The 20,595-nt window shown below is 46.3% G+C and overlaps 2 protein-coding genes across 4 annotated transcripts in view; one reads left to right on the forward strand and one right to left on the reverse strand.

The window, feature by feature from the left end:
- Positions 1 to 895: 895 nt before the first annotated feature.
- Positions 896 to 16,830, forward strand: LOC311620321 (RNA polymerase-associated protein LEO1-like; the record flags this gene model as incomplete). The annotated part of the gene is made up of 10 exons (XM_084879626.1): positions 896 to 976; positions 1,602 to 1,747; positions 3,772 to 3,856; positions 5,432 to 5,526; positions 6,577 to 6,711; positions 9,372 to 9,504; positions 10,609 to 10,683; positions 12,687 to 12,782; positions 13,996 to 15,069; positions 15,378 to 16,830. The coding sequence occupies 8 exons, from the start codon at positions 896 to 898 to the stop codon at positions 12,756 to 12,758; spliced, it is 822 nt and encodes a 273-aa protein (XP_084735752.1). The 3' UTR covers positions 12,759 to 12,782; positions 13,996 to 15,069; positions 15,378 to 16,830.
- The window catches only part of TMOD3 (tropomodulin 3), a 59,355-nt gene continuing 55,399 nt past the window's right edge, over positions 16,640 to 20,595 (reverse strand). For all 3 annotated transcript variants that reach the window (XM_084894561.1, XM_084894562.1, XM_084894560.1), the window contains one exon: positions 16,640 to 20,489. In XM_084894561.1, coding sequence (XP_084750687.1) covers positions 20,455 to 20,489 — 35 coding nt within the window. In that variant the 3' untranslated portion in view covers positions 16,640 to 20,454. The remainder of the gene's footprint in view (positions 20,490 to 20,595) is intronic.

Here is a 20,595-nt window from a genome sequence, read left to right on the forward strand (position 1 = left end):
ACAGAGAGGAATTGAGAGGAACAGAGAGTTAGAAACGTTGATGAGAGAGAATCATCGATCAGCTGCCTCTTGCACACCCCTTATTGGGGATATCCCCGCAACCAAGGTACACGCCCATGACTGGAATCGAGCCTGGGACCCCTCAGTCCGCAGGCCGACACTCTATCCACTGAGCCAAACCGGTTTCGGCCATCCCTCCACTTTAAAATTCAATGGCAAAAAATATCCTCAGGTGAGCCGAGACCGGTTTGGCTCAATGGATAGAGCGTCGGCTTGGGGACTGAAGGGTCCCGGGTTCGATTCCGGTCAGGGGCATGTACCTTGGTTGCGGACATATCCCCAGTAGGGGGTGTGCAAGAGGCAGCTGATCGATGACTCTCTCTCATCGATGTTTCTAACTCTCTATCTCTCTCCCTTCCTCTCTGTACAAAATCAATAAAATATATTTAAAAAAATATATCCTCAGGTGAAGATTAACAACAACAAAAAAATAATAATAAAGGAAAGAAAGAAAGAAGAAAGAAAGAAAAGAAAGCAAGCCGCAAGTTCGTGGCTCCTCCTCGGCAGTGAGGCTGTATTCCATTGATCACACAGACCAACGAGGACAGTGTTGGCGGGGCCCACACAAGGGCCAGGCCACCACATGGGCCTGGAGAACTATCTGGAAAGCCGTCCGTCACAACGACTCTGCCTCCCACCACATTTATCCCCTTCCTTCTCCATAGACACTCTCCTCAGGCTTCTGAGGGCCAGGCTCCAGGGAGGTTAGATTTGTTGAGATTTGGTTTATGAATCTGGGGAATATGTTGAAGTGAGAGGCTCAGAACCATCTGAAGAATTTTTCAGAGAAATTTAGACTGCATTTCTCTCCCACATGGAAGCTTCTAGGGGCACCATGGATCTGTTTGGAGACGTAGAAGGTATTTCCTCCCAGAGTGATGGTGACAACCAGCCGCCCGGCGCAGGACAGCCTGTTGTAAGTACGATCTCTAATCCCCACCGGCCCTGGCCCCGCTGCTCAAAGCGAAGGAAATGTCCGGGGGCCTGACTCTCCGGTGCGGAGAGAGCACAGGGAGAACGGAGCCGCGGTCTGAAACATCGGGAAAAGGGGTGACTTCTGAGCTACGATGAGAATTTCTGGATACTACGGGGCACAAAAGGAACTGCTTAGAATGAGTCTGATGTCAAGCTTTAGGAGCTAGACTGTCGGGACTCAAAATTTTAAAAACCTTTGATTTAAACGTTATTCAGACCTTGCCAATTGTAATAGTTACTTAGCCTTGAATTGCATAATTCAATTACTAGGATTGCATAATTTCACATTTCTATTGTTAAATATCTTATGCAAACTTGATATGTCAGCAAAATAGACTTTTTTTTTTTTTTTTTTTTTTTTTTTTCCTGTTAATGCAGGCTACTAACTCTTGCAAATTTTGTGGTGGGGATAGGAGAATAGAGGATGAAACTTTAGGGAAAGGTCTGGAGGGTTGCTGACTGCTTTATCCCTAAACTGGTGTCTCATTACGCTTCTGGTCAAACTGCACCTGCCTGGTGCGCGGGGCGGGCGGGGCACTGCAGCGTCACGTCCGGTTCTCCCCCAGGGCGCGCGCGGCCAGCCTCTGGCCCGGCGGGGGCAGCAGCCCGTCTCTGACTCCGGGATAGAGGTAGAAACGCCCTTCTTCAGACCTGACCTGGGAAATGAACTGCACTTTGTGAAGCTGCCCCGGTTCCTCAGCATCGAACCCAAGTAAGAGAACGGATTCACGTTTTCTTTTTCTCAAGATATTGAATGAAAATATGTAGAATGTAAATGTGTTTTCTTACTTACCATGAGTTGGCGAATCACAAAGATCGGAGATTTCTCACCTAATGAAAAAATAAGTTTATGGCCGAAACCGGTTTGGCTCAATGGATAGAGCGTCGGCTTGGGGACCAAAAGGTTCCGGGTTCGATTCCGGTCAGGGGCATGTACCTTGGTTGCGGGCATATCCCCAGTAGGGGGTGTGCAGGAGGCAGCTGATGGATGACTCTCTCTCATCGATGTTTCTAACTCTCTGTCTCTCTCCCTTCCTCTCTGTACAAAAATCAATAAAATATATTTTAAAAAAAAGAAAAAAAAGAAAAGAAAAAATAAGTTTATGATGTTCTGTGTAGAAAAATGATGGATCACTGGTGTGTGAGATTTTTGTTGTTGTTAACATGGAGTTTCTGATGTGAGTTTCTTTTTTAACCTTTTTAAAAATATATTTTTATTGATTCCAGAGAGGAAGGGAGAGGGAGAGAGAGATAGACATATCGATGATGACAGAAAATCATTGATTGGCTGCCTCCTGCACACCCCTTACTGGGAATCGGAGCTCACAACCCTGGGCATGCGCCCTTGACCAGAATCGAACCCAGGACCTTAGCCCACAGGCCGATGCTCCATCCCCAGAGCCAAACTGGCCAGGGCTGATGTGAGTTCTAATGCTAATAATTCTTATAACGTTTAGGCACTTTTCTTATAAATAAACAGATGTCACAGCTGACAAAGGAATTTTTTATTAGTCTGTAAAGCTTAAAAATCAGAAAATGAGAGTGAGGCAGTTTGCTAGAGAAATTGCAAAGGTTCAATATGAAAGCGATCGTGAATCTAGAAAAGAATGCTTTGGGACAACAAAAGGTTGTTAACTGGTATTATTCACAAAGGTGCACAAGTGCAAGCAGTTAAACATGACATTTATTTTTAAAAAAACATATTTTTATTGATTTCAGGGAGGAAGGGTGAGGGGAGAGAGATATTGTGATAAGAGAGAATCACTGATCGGTTGCCCCTGCATGTCCCACACTGGGGATCAAGCCCACAACCCAGGCAGGTGCCCGACTGGGAATCAAACTTTGATCCTCTAGTTCAGTGTTTCCCAACCTTCTCTCATGATGAGAATCACCTGGTGGAGTTGTTAAAACACAGATTCCTGAATCCCAACTAAGAAGTGCTAAACTGGAATTTTTGAGAACATATAGGTAAAATTGCATACCTAACTTAGTGCTCTGTATATAAAATCTGTCTTAGAGCACTAGTTAAGTATACAATTTTACCTATATGTTCCCAAAAATTCCAGTTTAGCACTTCTTAGTTGGGATTCAGGAATCTGTGTTTTAACAACTCCACCAGGTGATTCTCATCATGAGAGAAGGTTGGGAAACACTGCTCTAGTTCATAGGAGATAACCACTGAGCAATCCTGGCCAGGCAACATGACACTTTTCTTTAAAAATATGGAGAGACAGATCATGTGTTACCTATAATTAGAAGACATTTTATCAAGCAAAGAAGAATTTGAATTATTTAGTCATGTTTGGATTTTCTTTCTTTTTAAAAAATATATTTTTTTATTGATTTCAGAGAGGAAGGGAGAAAGAGAAAGAAACATCAATGATGAGAGAGAACCATTGATTGGCTGCCTCCTGCACACCCCCACCAGAGATCAAGCCCACAACCCAGGCATGTGCCCTTGGCCAGAATCAAACATGGGACCCTTCAGTCCGCAGGCTGATGCTCTATCCACTGAACCAAGCCGGCTAGGGCTGGATTTTATTTCATGGAATATATTTTTAAATAAAATTTCAAAAGAGTACAGTAATTTTTAAATTTCCTTGAAATTTTTACATAAAATGATTCACCTACTGGATTTTTGAAAACACATTGGTACGTGTTGTTAAGATTATAATTTGTAGTATTAATCATATTTATTACTAAATATGGCTAATCAACATTAAAAACAATTTTTAGACCTTTTGATCCTCAGTATTATGAAGATGAATTTGCAGATGAGAAAGTGCTTGATGAGGAAGAGAGAACCAGATTAAAAATAAAGGTAAAGTTCACTTTAATCCTTTCTTTTGGTAAGTTTTCCCTTTTTATAAAGTAAAATATAGGGATAATAACTTGAGACTTGAGCTTATGAAATGATCTTTCATATTTACTATTCAATCAATAAATAACAGTTTAGAACAGGAATTAAATGCCTTTTCAGAATGCCTGAAGAATTGTCACTTTTCTAATCTTTTACTTGTAGTTGTAATTTTTTGGCAAAAGACAAAATTTCTTGAAAATTATTGGCTCTCTCTTTCTGAATAAAGATAATGTAGTGAGGGCCTCGGAACTGTCTGCACATCTCACAGTGGAGAGATCCCAGCAACTCCCCACAACAGAACTACCGCAGGCCCTTCCCAGGAATTCAGACTGTGCACAAAAAGGGACTTGTCATTAGGCAGCTCCTCTTGGGATGGCCAAGCACTCCCATTGCTCTCACAGGGGTTTCCCATGAGCTTTTGCCAGGGGCTCCAGTAGTGGCCGTGAACAGGATCCATTTTTTTGTTACTTTTGTGACTTGTAGTTTTCTACCAAATGGGAAGGGTAAACTTGAACTTTTAGTATTAGTTAATGGTTTATTCTTTTAAAATGTCATTTAATGGAATGGCCAGAGCTTTAAAATATATATATATATATATATATATATATATATATATATATATATATATATATATTGATTTCAGAGATGGGAGAGGGAGATAGAAACATCAATGATGAGAGAGAATCATTGATTGCTTGCCTCCTGCACGCCCCTACTGGGGATTGAGCCCACAACCCAAGCATGTGCCCTTGACTGGAATCGAACTCAGAACTCTTCGGCCCACAGGCCAACACTCTATCCACTGAGCCAAACCAGCTAGGGCCAGAGCTTTGTTGTCTTATTAGGCTAGGGGGCTCTTCTTTAGTCTTTCTTTCATTGGCTTCGAGGCCCTTCAGGTGGCCTTGCAATAGGCGGACATTCTGGTTCGAACTGCCTGCTCAGGTGGACCCAAAGCCCACGCTGTCTCCCTTGAAGCTCTTGATGTGCTGAGAAGAACTCCTTCCTGCATCGCATTTAGTGTCTGCTTCCCCTGCTCTGAGCTGGAGCTCAGAAAAGATTTAAGCAAAATGTGTGGTTAGATTAACCAACATCTCTAGGTTCTTGGAGCTGGAAGGTTGCAGTGTGGCCCAATCAGCTATTTTATTTTTTATTTTTTGGAAGCCTATTCTATCATTACCTATGGATTCTTGGCACATGATCATAAGTCACTCAAGGAGTAAAACACATGCAGTGCCCTAGGCAGTTTGGCTCAGTGGATAGAGCATTGGCCTGTGGACTGAAGGGCTTGATTCCTGGTCAAGGGCATGTATCTCAGTTGCATGCTTGATCCCACAGCCCTGGTTGTGGCATGTATAGGAGGCAACCAATTGATATGTCTCTCTCGCATCGATGTTTCTCTCTGTCTCTCCTTCTCCCTTCCATTCTCTCTAAAAATCAATAGGAAAATACCTGTGGGTGAGGATTAACAAAAAAAGAAAGAAAAAGAGCATGCAGCTTGTCACACCGGGTGCCTAATGCCTTTGTGTTCTGAGCCAGGTAGAAAACACTATTCGATGGAGGTTCCGCCGGGACGCAGAAGGAAATGAGATTAAAGAAAGCAACACGCGGATGGTGAGGTGGTCAGACGGAAGGTGAGTGCAAAGGCCCGAGAGGGCGGCCTGCTGTGAGTGTGACCTTATTTTGGGGTCACCTTTCATTAAACCATGAACAAACTCAAAGCCGCTGGGAAAGCTGGGAAAAATAAACAGGGTTGCAATCATGGTGCTGCATTGGTGGGAGACATTATTGATTTATTTTTAAAAATATATTTTTATTGATTTCAGAGAGGAAGGGAGAGGGAGAGATAGAAACATCACTGATGAGAGAGAATCATTGATTGGCTGCCTCCTGCATGCCCCCTACTGGGGATTGAGCCCGCTGCCCAGGCATGTGCTTTTTTATTTTATTTTATTATTATTATTTATTTATTTATAAGGCATGTGCTTCCGACCAGAATCGAACCTGGGACCCTTCAGTCCACAGGCTGATGCTCTATCCACTGAGCAAAACCAGCCGGGGCTGGTGGGAGACCTCAGAAATGGTCCCAGATGTGATCAAATTCATGATGTCTAGCTACTGTTAGCTCCACGTGTGAGCTATGAGACATTATACACTGAGTGGCCAGATTATTATGATCTCTGATCGCATAATAATGTGGCCACTCAGTGTATATCCTATAAAATAAAAGTCTAATATGCAAATTGTCCTCTCGTCCAGGAGTTTGACCAGCAGGCAGGCTGGCCAACCGCCCATGTCCCCTCCCTCTGGCCAGGCTGGCCAGACCCCGCGTGCATGAATTCATGCACCAGGCCTCTACCTCTAATATATATGAGAGTGTATGTGTGGACACACACACACACACACACACTCACACTGAGTGGCCTGATTTACCAGTGAAGTGGTAGATATTGGGAAGATGACAAAGCAACTATATTTCGAGCTGAAAGGAGGTGGTTTTTTTTTTTTTTTTTTTTTTTTACCACCGTTTGCTTTGGAAGGAGGTAGGCTGGTTATTTACAGCATCTGTCCTGAGGGATCGGGATGAGGACAGGGCCCTGCATTTTAAGTGAAGCGGCCAGGGTGGCGCGGGAGCGGGAGCACCGGTTGACCAGCCGCCTAACGCCGCCTGCCTCTGTTTGCAGCCTGTCCCTGCACTTAGGCAGCGAAGTGTTCGATGTCTACAAAGCCCCACTGCAGGGCAGCCTCAGCCACCTGTTTGTGAGAGAGGACACCGGCCTGCAGGGACAGGCCGTCTTCAAATCCAAGCTCACCTTCAGGTAATTCCCAGACTGATGCCTTGTCATTATTTGCAGTTAAAGAGCAACAAGGAAGAGAGAGGTTGTGCAAAAAGCCCAACTCAGCCCTGATGACCTGGTTTGGAGGGCTGTGCACATCGATATATATAAAAAGCCAGTGACCATGGTCTGGTTCCCATACTACACTATTTTTCACCTTTGCTGCAAGTTGCAGTTCCTCAGGGGCCAGCTCCTGCCCTCAGACCACAGGAGGCTGCGTGTGAGCCAGAGGCCAGAGTATGGATGCACCTTGGTCAGTGAACCTCTGGAGAGGCCTAAAGATCTGTCGGTGCTGCTCTGCTGGTTAGCCAGTCCTTTCCCTTTCCCGGAATGCACCGGGAAGCTAACCGGTCATGCCTGTGTTGGCGTGTGCTGCAGTCCAGGGAAGGGAAGAGCTAGATGGGGTGACAGGTTGACCCCGAGCAGGCCCAGTGCCCGGTCTGTGCCTCGGCCCTCCCCTGGGCGTGCGCGGCGGCCCTCTCCCCGCTCCCCTCTGGGGGCACTGAAAGGCCGTAGCGGCGTGCACAGGGCTTCTCTTAGGGCTCATGGGAAAGCTCTGCAATCAGATGGCTCTCATGCAAATCAGATGGTTTTTGCTCAACTTTGTAAATTAAAAAATTTACTTAATGGTATATTTAAATGGGTGAATCTTATGGTAAGTATCATGTTGTGCAGAGACTTGATAAATCTGTTGCTCTGTTTATTTTATTTATTTGTTTATTTATTTTTAGAGAGAGTGAAAGTGAAGGGGAGAGACAAAGAGAGAGAAACATCAATGTGAGAAAAACACATTGACTGGTTGCCCGGACTAGGCTAGGGATCGAGCCTGCAACTGAAGCTCGTGCCCTTGAATGGAATGGAATCTGAGACCCTTTAGTCCACCAGCTGACGTTCTATCAACTGAGTCAAACTGGCTAGGGCTGCTCTGGGTTTTTAAAAAATTTGTTTCATTTCATTATTATTGACAGTATTACAGATGTCCCCCATTCCACCTCACCCCTATTACCCCCTCTACCAGCTCCCAGGCCTTCACCACACTGCTGTCTGTGCCCATGGGCTATGCACATCTACATATATAAAAAGCCAGTGGCCGGAACAACCAGAACGACCAGTCACTATGACGCCCACTGCAGCCAGCGAACTGGCCCGATTGGGGAGGTGGGGTGTGAGCTGTCCAACCTCCTGCAGCCCCTCCCCCCAGCTGGCCCTGCCACTGATGGGCCCCCACCACTCCGATTGGCCCTCAGCCCCTCCCCCATAGTCAGCTCCACCCCCAATCAGCCCCCCAACTCTGATCAGGAGCAGGGCTAGCTGGCCAACCATCCATGGCCCCTCTCCCAGGCTGCTAGACCCCAGTCCCCACCCCCCACTCCATTTGGGGCCGGGCCGGCTGGCCCACTACCAATAGCCCTCCCTAAAGCTGGCCCCACCCCCGATCACCCCCCACCACCCTGATCAGCCCCCGCCCCTCCCCCCACCAGCTCCACCCTCGATCACCTCCAACACCAATCAGGGATGGGACTGGCTGGCCAACCTCCCCCAGCCCCTCTCCCAGCCCCATTCAGGGGTGGGCCGGCCAGCCAACCTCCCGCTGTCTCCTCCTCCTGACAGGCCTGGCCCCAATCCACTGATCAGGGCTGGGTTGGCCTGACCCCACCCATGCGCGAATTCGTGCACTGGGCCTCTAGTATGCATATAAGTCCTTTGGTTAATTTGTCAGTCTGTTCCATGCATCATCCTCCGGACCTATTTTGCTCATCAGTTGACTCTGTGCTGTGTTTTAAAGACTGTTAATGGTGGTTCTGAGGCTGCGCGTTTCCCGTCTGACCATGTAAGCCTGAGGAGGAGTCTCAATCTCACAAAGGTTTGGTTTCCTCATCTATCAAATGGAAACATCTGCTTCACAGGGATGTTGTTAAAGTCAAATAACACATAAAATTATGTCGGGCAGACCTGGCACACTAGCTGTGGCTCAGACCATCCCCCTGATGGTCTCGGCTGTGGCACCCTAAAGGACAGGGTTCTGTGTGTTTCCCACTGTGCCCACGCTCCCGCTGGGACAGAACTTCCCTGTCCATCACACCTTCATTCCTCGCATCCCTTCTCTCACAGCCACGCTCTCCTCCCAGGCTCCCTCCTGAGGAGCATCCTTTCTCCTCTCTGCTGCACTTACCCTGCCTTCGTTAGCCAGGGCCGGGCCTCCTGTCCCACGGTGTCCCCTGAGCGGCCAGGAGGCCCCCGGACCTCGTTACCCTCCCCCTTGCTTTGACCTTCCTTTCGATTTTACTCAGAGGGAGGGACTCATCCTCAGTTCTGAAATTGGGCCTTCCAGCCTTTGCACCTCCTCATGGAACTGAGCTTCCCCTCCCTTCTCTTCTAGGATTGTGGTCGGGGTTTTCTTTGTAAGAGCCCTGACCCTGCCACGGCCTCTCCTCCTCCACTCCCACTCCCCCCATCTGGCTCTGCAGGGGGCGGGCGGAGGGAGGCACTCCTCGGGAGCCAGAGAATGGGGGCGTGCAGGAGCATCAGGGCCGGGGCCTGCTGCTCTGCTCACGGGAGGAGGCCATTGTCCACAGCAGTGTGTGTGCTATGATTGTCTTCGGTGATCTTAGCAAACAGGCGTTTTTGTTCCTTTCCCGCAGACCTCACTCCACAGACTATGCCACCCACAGGAAGATGGCCCTGCCTGCTGGCAGATGCTCCAGGACGCAGAAGATTAGGATCCTACCGATAGCTGGCTGTGATCCCGAGTCCCGGCGCACCGAGAAGATTAAGGTGTGCTGGCTACGCTGCATCCTGGGATTTGGGGGGTGAAGAATTGTGCTTTCCACCCTGACTGGTTTGGCTCAGTGGATAGAGCGTCGGCCTGCCGACTGAAAGGTCCCAGGTTTGATTCCGGTCAAGGGCATGTACCTTGGTTACAGGCACATCCCCAGTAGGGGGTGTGCAGGAGGCAGCTGATTGATGTTTCTCTCTCATCGATGTTTCTAACTCTCTATCCTTCTTCTCCCTTCCTCTCTGTAAAAAAAAAAAAAAATTATATATACATATATATATATAAAATGAGTTGTGCTTTCCAGAATATTAATTCACCATCTCTTATTGCCACAGGCAGTTTACCTCCTGTGGTTATCAGGGAACCAGCTTAACCTCCTAAACGAGTAGTTAACCACAGTAATGCCAACAGCCACGGGGGAGACAGAGCAAACCAGACCCTCAGGTGCTCTCCCTCCGATCTGTGAGGTTTCAGATGAAAACTGATAATTTTTAAAAATGCGGCCTTTGAGAGATATCACAAAATTGGGTTAGCCAGATACGAAGTGATATAGGAAAGTCAAAGGACATTTCTGATTCATTCAACACTGGCCCTGCTTTGTGACCCCCAACATGTGGGACGCCAGGCAGATGAAGGGGGTGAAGGCTCTACTTTGGGGCTCAGGGACCGGGCCCTGCTGCAGGTTCTCATCCTGAGTCGGGAGCTGAGGGGCCCAGACAGGAATATCTGGGCTCTGTGGTGGTTCGGTGAGGCCTGGCCCAGTCAGGTGTCTGTCTCCTGGGAACAGAAACGGCCTCCCTCAGGCCTCCGCTGGGCATGGTGACATGGCTCAGCTGGCCGCTGCTCTCTGGGCTCGGACTGGCAGCACAGGGGACCCGGCGGCTCCCAAGGCTGTGCCTGTGCCAGTTCTGACCGGACGGGGTGAGGGAGGGACCGCCTGCCTCTTCACCCCTGTGTGGCCTTCACGCCTTAGAGCAAGGCGATCGCTGTGTGTGGCTTGGAGAGACTGCGCTCTGAAGACATGGGGAATATATAAAAGTAGGTGCCAATGAGCACAAAAGGTGTTCGTTTTTAAGTTCAGGGGTTTATTTGCTTCTTTTCAGAAAGAGAAAGAGCGCCTGAGGGCTTCTGCTCGCCAGGGGACAATCCGTCGTCCTCGTGGGAAGTGGAACTGGCAGGTCCTGAGTGCCCCCTGCCGAGAGTCCAGCAGTGATAGCGAGGAGGAGGAGGAGGAGGAGGAGGAGGAGGAGGAGGAGGAGGAGGAGGAGGAGAGTAGGAGGGGGAGGAGGAGGAGAAGGAGGAGGAGGAGGAAGAGGAGGAGGAGGAGGAGGAGGAGGAGGAGGAGGAGGGAGAGTAGGAGGGGGAGGAGGAGGAGAAGGAGGAGGAGGAGGAAGGAGGAGGAGGAGGAGGAGGAGGAGGAGGAGGAGGAGGGAGAGTAGGAGGGGGAGGAGGAGGAGAAGGAGGAGGAGGAGGAAGAGGAGGAGGAGGAGGAGGGAGAGTAGGAGGGGGAGGAGGAGAAGGGGGAGGAAGAGGAGGAGGAGGAGGAGGGGGAGGGGGAGGGGGAGGGAGAGTAGGAGGGGGAGGAGGAGGAGAAGGAGGAGGAGGAGGAAGAGGAGGAGGAGGAGGAAGGAGAGTAGGAGGGGGAGGAGGAGAAGGGGGAGGAAGAGGAGGAGGAGGAGGAGGGGGAGGGGGAGGGGGAGGGGGAGGGGGGGAGGAGGAGGAGGAGGAGGAAGAGGAGGAGGAGGGAGAGTAGGAGGGGGAGGAGGAGGGGAAGGAAGAGGAGGGGGAGGGGGGAGGGGAGGGGGAGGGGGGGAAGGGGAGGGGGAGGGGGGAGAGGAGGGGGAGGGGGGGAAGGGGAGGGGGAGGGGGGAGAGGAGGGGGAGGGGGAGGAAGAGGAGGAGGAGGGAGAGTAGGAGGGGGAGGAGGAGGGGGAGGAAGAGGAGGGGGAGGGGGGAGGGGGAGGGGGAGGGGGGGAGGGGGAGGGGGAGAGGAAGGGGAGGGGGAGGAAGAGGAGGAGGAGGGGAGGAGGAGGAGGAGGAGGAGGAGGGGGAGGGTGAGTAACTCAAAACCAGTCCCAGCGGAACTCGGAGGCGAGTCCCTGTGGAGGTGACATTTCATCTGAGCCCCGGTGACTGCTTCTGCTCTGGTGGGCTCTTATTCCTGGACTGCTGTTCCTTAGAGGGTGGTACAAAGGTCTCTTATTATTGTTATTTTAATAATTCTTTATTAGTGAAACTATTGCACATGTCCCCCTTTTCCTCCCACGGACTCTCTCTAGCCCCCCCTGGCCCCGCCCCAGGCCCTCAGCACCCTATAGTCTGTGTCAATGGGTTATTTTTGTTGTTGTTAGGACCACTTTCCCGTAGGAAAGCTGAGCTGGGAAACAAAGGCAAAATAAAGGAAACGAAATAATTCTGTCCTAGGCAGGAAAATGTGCAACGGGCAGTTCGCTTGTTTGTGTAATTAAGGGCCCAATACTTAAACTTGGCAGTTAAAAAAAAAAAAATGTGTGCTTTAAGGTGATGAATCTCTCTGAGAACAAAACTTCTCCAATCTAAGTTATTTCTGAAAGTCATACCGGGGCGGGCAGGAGTAGGCTGGCAGGTATTTGCGTGGAGGAAGACCTGCAGAGTGTGGTTATCACAGGAGCTTTATTAATGCAACAGAGCGGCAGCCCCGACCTCACAGGTGCTCAGTCGCCGGCCTTCGTGATTGACACGCTCCCCCGCAGTCTACCTGCGAAACTCAGGCACACGTTGGCACAGGGTGCTCCCCTACTTTTGCCCACCTCTGCTCATACTTCTCCTCAAAACTTTAAAGAAAACTGCCGGCTCCTCAAGGGAAAACGTACAGTGGGAAGTGACAGGATTCAGAAGAAAAATTCAGGCCAGGACCGGTTTGGCTCAGTGGATAGAGCGTCGGCCTGTGGACTGAACGGTCCCAGGTTCGATTCCGGTCAGGGGCATGTACCTTGGTTGCGGGCACATCCCCGGTGGGGGGTGTGCAGGAGGCAGCTGGTCGATGTTTCTCTCTCATTGACGTTTCTAACTCTCTGTCCCTCTCAATTCCTCTCTGTGTAAAATCAATAAAATATATTAAAAAAAAAAAGAAGAAGAAGAAAAATTCAGGAAGAAATGGGTCTTGGAGGGCCAGTCTCATGCTCCAGTTCCTTCGCTTTCAGAGGAACCGGCCAGGACCTATTCGTCAGACAGCGATGCAGGATCGGAAGAAGAAAAGCCTCCAGGATTACTGATCTAAGCAACTCACCAGGGATGAGGTAAAAGCAAACACATTCCATTCTGAAGGGTTGGCCCCGCACCCAGGAGCCAGCCTCTCGGGAGGAGCTTGTAGCCGAGGCTCACACAGGCGGCCAGCACTCGGCTGGAGCTCAGCGAGCGGCGGCAGCACAGGCCGGGCCTGGCCCTCGGGCGGGGGCGTGTGGGCTCGCAGGGGACACGGGCCAGGGCGGGCCTGCCGGGAGGTGCAGAGGCGGGTGAGGAGGGCGCAGGGCCCTCGGGCACCAAGTCTTGTCTGAGAACCAGGAACATTCAGTGTGGGAGAGAGGGCAAGGGGTCTACCACGTTCCTGTGGCAACTGGGTGTCTTTGTTATTTGGGTATAATGGTAGTGGAGCGTTATTTCATTTCCATGTTATTAAAATGTTTTCCCCTTTAATTATTTCCTTTGTCATGTTTGTAGAGGATCATCAGTGCAAAGATTTTTATTTTTTTATATATATTTTATTGATTTTTTTTACAGAGAGGAAGAGAGAGGGATAGAGAGCCAGAAACATTGATGAGAGAGAATCATCGATCAGCTGCCTCCTGCACACCCCCCACCGGGGATGTGCCCGCAACCAAGGCACATGCCTTTGACTGGAATCGCACCCGGGACCTTTCAGTCTGCAGGCCGAGGCTCTATCCACTGAGCCAAACCGGTTTCGGCAGTGCAAAGATATTTTAAGTCTCAACTATGCAAGTGAATCGCTACGTTATTGCCCTTAAGCCATATTTATTCCTTCAGTGTTTGCCAAACACTTAACGTGTTCCACTCCGTGTTCTGGAGATAGAGATGGGAGCAAATGTCACAGTGACAGGGATGTTCAACTTAATAGGGGTCACTTGTCTAAGAGAGGCATTCATTTCGCTCATTCATATATGAATGTATATTTCAAATTTTAAAAGCACACAAAACACCAGTCCCTTAAAAAAAATCGGCGGGCTTTAAAGTGCTGAATTTTAGAGAGTAAAGTATTAAGGAAGCGGACAAATGCATCTCAAGTATAATATTGTCGAGATCCTATACGGTAGAGAGGAGGGCCCCTGCCCAGGGGGAGCACGGTTTCCATGGCCTGACCTGCCGGACAGGCAGCCTGTAGGGGTGGAGTTCTCACTGAAGGCTGGCTCCTCAGTCAGCGAAGGACTACTTTCGACAGAATTGCCAGGAACTGTTTGGTGCTGAATTTTACCTCTCGTCTCTCCTATTTTTCAGGTGAACCCTACAGAAGCAGGAAAGCAGGGGGGGGAAGAGAAAGATGACAGACGCATAAAACCTGCACTCATTGTCCGTATTGTGTTCAACAGTTTGTCTTTTAATATCTATTTTTTAATTGATTTCAGAGAAGAATGGAGAGGGAGAGAAAGATAGCAACCTCAATGATAAGAGAGAATCCTTGATTGGCTGCCTTCTGTACGTTCCCTACTGGGGATCGTACCCTTGACGGGAATCAAACCCGGGACTCTTCAGTCCGTATGCCAACACTCAATCCAAACTGGCTAGGGCTGGACATTTTGTTTTAAAACAATGATGAAATGTCTTGTTTTGTTTAAATGAATTGAGTTATTTTTGCATAATCCTAGTTGTGAATAAAAAATGTTCAGAAGCAAGTCTATGACTTTAGAAAATCCAGTTTGTGTTTGCTCTGGATCTTAGTTTTTTTTTGCCTTCCTGCCCTCTGCCTCGTCCCATCCCTGGCGGGGGTCAGAGGTAAGCTTGGGTTTAGCTCTGGTACTGCCCCCTCTGGGATGTCCTCCCTGTTCTGCCAGCTGGGCCAGGCCCTTCTGTGCCCCGTGTCAACTTTCCATTGACCACAGAGCCCTGGACTGTGGAGGTGCAGGCACAGCATGGAGGGCTCACTGGACACTGGGTGCTGTATGGGCCGTACAATTCTAATCCTCACAACTTGAAGGACAGGGCTGTTATTCCCATTTTACAGATGTGGAAGCTGAGACTTAAAGAACTTGACTGCTGTCCAAAGCCTTGCCTTCCCAAGTAAAGGAAAATCGGCATTTTTGAGATGAGGCAGGATTTTCTATGCACAGCCACGATACTGAGCAGATGTATTAGTGGCTTTATGGAGAAACCAGAGGCCCGAAACTCATGCAAAGGTTTTAGGTCTCGCAGCCGGGCGCTTGCCTCAGCCCTTGCAGCTCTGACAAGAAGGATATCTGGTCTAATTAGCATATTATGCTTTTATTATTATAGAAGAGCAGTGGGAAACAAAACCAGATTCAGCTTCTAACTTTGTGGCTGGTGTAGCTGGAATGCAGTAGGTACCTTAATACAGTGTTTTTCAACCTTTTTTGGGCACACTTGTTTCATGAAAAAAATCACGAGGCACACCACCATTAGAAAATGTTAAAAAATTTAACTCTGTGCCTATATTGACTATATATAAAGTAATTCTCTTGAATAGGAATCAAATAAACACAAAGAAAGTATTTTATAATTAGTTTATTATGAAATATTAAGTAAACAAAATAGTGAAAAATTATAAAATTCTTGTCTTGTCTGCACCTACGGCACACCAGGCAACATCTTGCGGCACACTAGTGTGCCTCGGAACAGCGGTTGAAAAACGCTGCCTTAATAAGTATTTACCGAATGAGCAAACCATCGGTAATATCTTGGGCAAGTTACTTCTCTGAGGTCAGTTTCCTCAACTCAGGGGTACTTGGACTTGACCAGGTAAATAGTTCTTGATTTAATGTTTATATTCTTCTGCCTCTGAGAATTGAATACTAATTAGAAACATCTTTAAAAATGTGTTATTGCTAAATAGAAAAGGTCTGAGAAAAAGGACCCATTATCTCATTATGTGGAAAACCTGGATTCATCTATTTCCCTCTTTTATACTTTCAGATGGACAGTGAGCTGTATCTGCAGCCACTATCCATGTCTTCCCGTCCTACCTCCCCTGCTCACTCCATTATGCCTGGCCTCGCATGTCCCACTGTGTGCGTCTTTCAGGCATGTTTATGTTGAGCAGGGGATTCTTTGTTGAGTTTTAATTGTCCAACTTGTAAATCTAAGGAAGGAAACAATGGAGCCTTCTCTCCCCACTGACTGAGGTCACTCAGGTTGGCTGTTCTTTACAGGGGGGTGGTGGCCCCAGAGGCTCTGCTGTCTCTGCAAACAGACGGGGTGGGGATTTACGCCAGGTCTCCAGGCCCTCAGCCTTTGCGGTGTGCAGGACAGTGTAACATCTGGATAAAAGATGTTTGGCGATCTGGGGCCCACATGTGGCCGGCCACTCATGTGGTACCTAAAGCAGCAGGGTGCTGCTTGGCTGAGCACGAAGGCACTCACTCCATCCCCCTGGCCACAGGGCCGGCACCACCTCCCCGAGCTCCCAGGAGCGAACGTTACCCGATGACTCAAGCGCCCGAGCCTCCCACTCACCAAACCGGACAGGCATCGAAGCTTCCGGTGAGTGAGCGTACCCCACAGCCATCCTCAGAGGCCGGCGACATTGAAGATTCAAGGGGAATGTTTTTATTCTTCTAAGTTTCAGAACTATGAAAATTTTAAATTACATTGACATTTATCCCTAAAAGTTTCCCCAAACCCATTACACGTTTCACTGATTTCCCCTTTTGGTTGGTGGACATGGGTGGCTGATAAGAGGTACCTTTGCAGTAACGTAAAGATCATCTGCTCTGTGACACCCAATCAGGTCATAGGACCCCGTTTCTTCACATTTCAGTGAGAAAACTCAATTCAGTTTTCTGGACGGCATTAGACTGAACCACATGAAATTCTATTTTTGTGGGTAAGAATGTTCAGGCATTGAAGTGTGTAAAGAATGAACGTTAGAACATTCAAATTAAAGGGATTTTTAAAAAGTCACAGTCTATAGGATATTTGATAAACTTTATTGAAATTATTTATTCCAGAAAGAAGTAGTAAGTTCTAAATGCCTATAGTACATGTTCCTCAAAAGAAATTCCTCTGTGCTATTATGAACCAGGTTAATAATATTTCATATTTAGACATCAATATTATAAAAATTAACACGCTTACATTTAAAAAGTTGAAAAAATAAAACATCTACAGCATTTTGGATATTTTAGCATTAAAAAATGTATTTAAATACCTATTTGCTGTGACAAAGAATGATGCATTGTAACAAGATAATTTTCAAGCTTTTAAACATAACTAAACCCAAATATAATTCATCCAAAAGACAAAAAAATGTAAAATGGGCATTCACTTGAAATTACAAAGATTTTTATGCAGTGTGTGTGTGAGCATATGTATATGTGCCATTTTAAAAAAAATCCTTCTTAAGCAGACCAGTTGGGCCTGAGTCTGAGGGCAGTGTGGGGAGCCGCCCTGCACATCCTGTGTTTCGCTCTCCGGATGCCATTCTCTGGTAACACTATTCGGAAGTGAAGTGGCCTCGAGGACATGGTGCTAAGTCAAATAAGCCAGACAGAGGAAGACAAATACTGTGATCTCACTTATGTGAAAAGAGAAAAAAATTCACTGAAACAGAGAACAGATTGGTAGTTGTGAGAGGTACGGCTGGGGATGAAGGATTGGGTGAAGGTGGTCAAAAGGTACAAGCCTCAGGTCTGAGATGACTAAGTCCTGGGGACGGAATGTACAGCATGGGGACTGTAGTTAACAATACTGTATTATATATTTGAAAGTCGCTAATAGATAAAATTATTGTGTTGTATAACTTTCAATGTTATAGGAAACACAATGTTAAATGTCAATGATATCTTAGTGAAACTGGAAATACTGTGGCACTGCGAGAAGGAGCCCCGCGGGACGGCACTGAGCTCGCAGGGAATGGAGGCTGCTTGGACCCGGAAGAAGCCCGCCCCTCAGGCCCGCGTGGAGGTACCGGTGGTTCCCGATTTTAGGAGGAGGAAGTGAGGCGGCCCTGGGAACACAGAGCCCAAAGTACAAGATTTTATGAAACCTCATGCATCTTTTCTTCGTATTTTAATGGCAGGCAGCAAGGATTAAATATAATATATAATAGAACATGACTAACATTTATCAAACATTTTTCTTTTATAACTTTTTAAAACCATGGAATTCCCATTTTAAATGAAAACGCATCAGATATTGTCAATGGAAAAACAATTTACAAAGTTCTATTTACATGTAACTTTTCCAGAGTGCACCTACTGTATAAAGTATGTGGGTTGTTTCATTCAAACAATAAGAATGATCAAGATAATTTAATGATCAAGATAATTCTCATTGAAATCTCTAACAATGGGTAGGTGTTTAAAACACAAAATGTTTATTTGGTCTTTTAAATGGCAGGCACTCTTAGAAATTGTATTTCTTCTATACTTTAGACTTAGAAGTATATAGCACCAAAATGCATTTTAATAATATCAACATTAGTAATTAATATTTTAAAAATACAAGTTCATGTAGACATACTAGAAAAGAATTTGGACAAATATTATATAAATATAAGATTTTATAAAATGGGAAGTTAAAGCTTTAAAAAAACCTCAGCAATTTCAAAATGCAAATGTTCTTTGATTAGATTACCAGATAAGTTTAAATTTGTTAGACTACAAAATTTAAGTCTTATACATCTTTGGTTTAAAAATCAAGAGTACTTCACAACCCTGATCTATTATAAAATTTTAGAGCAATGTAGAAATTCCAAAAATTAATAAAAGGCTAAGAGGTGCCATATTTTTAAAGATCAAAGTACATCAGTTTTCTCCCCTGTAGTTACAATTCTCCAAAGATTTTTCTATATTCAATTGAATGAATGTTTATCTTTAAAGTTATTTATTAAGAAATTATATAATGAACTACTGTAGCTCAGAACTGGAATGGTACAAGCAAAACACTCAACTTCTTCATACTAAAGATATTATCCATAAGTATGAAATACAATTTTAGGTAAGGGCTTGTCTATGTTAAAAAAAGACAACAAACCCATGGAGGAGGGAGTAACATCCTAATCAATGTACTGACTCACAGGACAGCGCTAGCAAGGCAGCCTCGCCTCTGCTCCATGTGGCCCCGCCCTGCTGGGACAGTGCAGTCTCTAAAGTCAAGTACGTGGAATATGAAAGGGAGAGCGAGGGCGAGAGAGAGGAGAGGGAGAGACTTCCTAATTTAAAAAAAAAAACCAGCAGCCTATAACTGAAATGAAATAGTGCAAAGTCAATCTTAGGCCCCTTTAAAAATTAGATACTAATACAAAGCAACAAACACACCCTGTTAAGAAGGTTATACCACAGTACACAGGAGCTGCCCAGTCATTGGTAAACTGTCCACTGTAAGCTGAAGGAGCAGAAAAAAAAAAAAAAAAAAAAAAAAAAAAAACTTAAAAAAAAAAAAAAAACTTAAAAAAAAATTGACAACAGACCTATCTGCTCCTCTGAAATGAGGTTCTCCCTTAGACAAATGTCCCTGTACATGGTACTGCCGGGCCTGAATTTCTGAGGCCAGGGTTCCTCGGATTCCTCTGCCCCTGCTTTCGGCAGCTCCGGGCCAGGGGCTGCCCTGAAACAGGGCGAGGACACAGGCCCCCGTCCTCCATGGCCCTGCGGCCTGGGTCAGTGCCACCACAGCACACTGTTCACTGTGCACTGTGACTCTTGGAGTAATAGGAAGACAACTTTGTTATGAGAAATTACTTCTTACACAATTTGGACAAAAAAGTACATGATAACAGGAAACAATAAAAACTGGGTTTATGAAGAAGAGCAGGTTTCCTGTTTGGAAAATTTGTAGTGAGTGATGATTAAATACGTGTATGGAATCTGCACTGCACACAGGAACACTGATTTATACGCATGCCATGTCTAATTTGCTCTATAGGAACCATCAGTTTAACGGACCGTTCTGCATGCTCCTCAGACTTCACCTCCATCACATTTACTGTAAACACCAGCGTTCTTCTTCTCTTACCCTATGTAACCAAGAGTTGGCTATCTGCCTTTTACAGGAAGAGAATAACTTTTCTACTCAGATGCTTTTTACTACGGGCTTTCACAAAAATCTAATGCAGTCCACAGTATGAAAAGGAAACACTGTAATCAGTGTAGACATCACTATACTCTTAACGGTGTTGCTGAACACAGACAAGTGCAGCAACCTGGAATGCATTTTCTTTCGCCTACAGGCCTGCTTTTACTTCTAAACAGATGACTAGATTTTGAGTCACCTGGTGTAAAATTCTAGCATTGTGCATTCTCGATAGAATTTTCCAAGCGCGTGTGTTCTGATGGAAGTCTCTCCCTTCCTGGAATCAGGAAGCTTTGAAGCGCTTGTACCTATGAGGTACACAGCAAGTCTGATATCGGCAATGTCCCTTTTTTCTAACAAAGAGATTTTGGTCCTTAAAATGTTCATATTATTCTACATGTGACTTCCTACGCTTTCTTATAATTGTATTTTTTTTTAACCAAGACCCAGCATAAACCACTCAATTAAGCTAAATTAAAATTGATTTAAGTAGAAATAATGCTTTAAAATATAAAATATTACCCATTATTGATTTTACAGTTTGAAACTTGTAACTTAAACTAGAAAAATATACATGTAGTTAAAAAAAAAAAAAAAGCAAAAAGAATTTCCAGTCTTTTCCCTTCAACCCAGGAAAATTTTATATCTGATATCACCAACATGAGTCCCGATGACCTTCCGAAGTCTCCCAAAGGTTATGTCTTGGCGGGCTTACTGGTGGTCTCCTTCCACTCGCTTCTTGCGAACTGTGAGAAAAGTAAAGTTGGAGATTCCTGTTCATTTGTACAAACAACTAGCTTTTTACAAACAGGTTTCTGTAAATCCAACCATAGTTGTACAAACATGAAATGT

This window comes from Pipistrellus hanaki (genome assembly GCF_964339955.1).
Source record: "Pipistrellus hanaki genome assembly, chromosome: 1".
Lineage (NCBI taxonomy): Eukaryota > Metazoa > Chordata > Mammalia > Chiroptera > Vespertilionidae > Pipistrellus > Pipistrellus hanaki.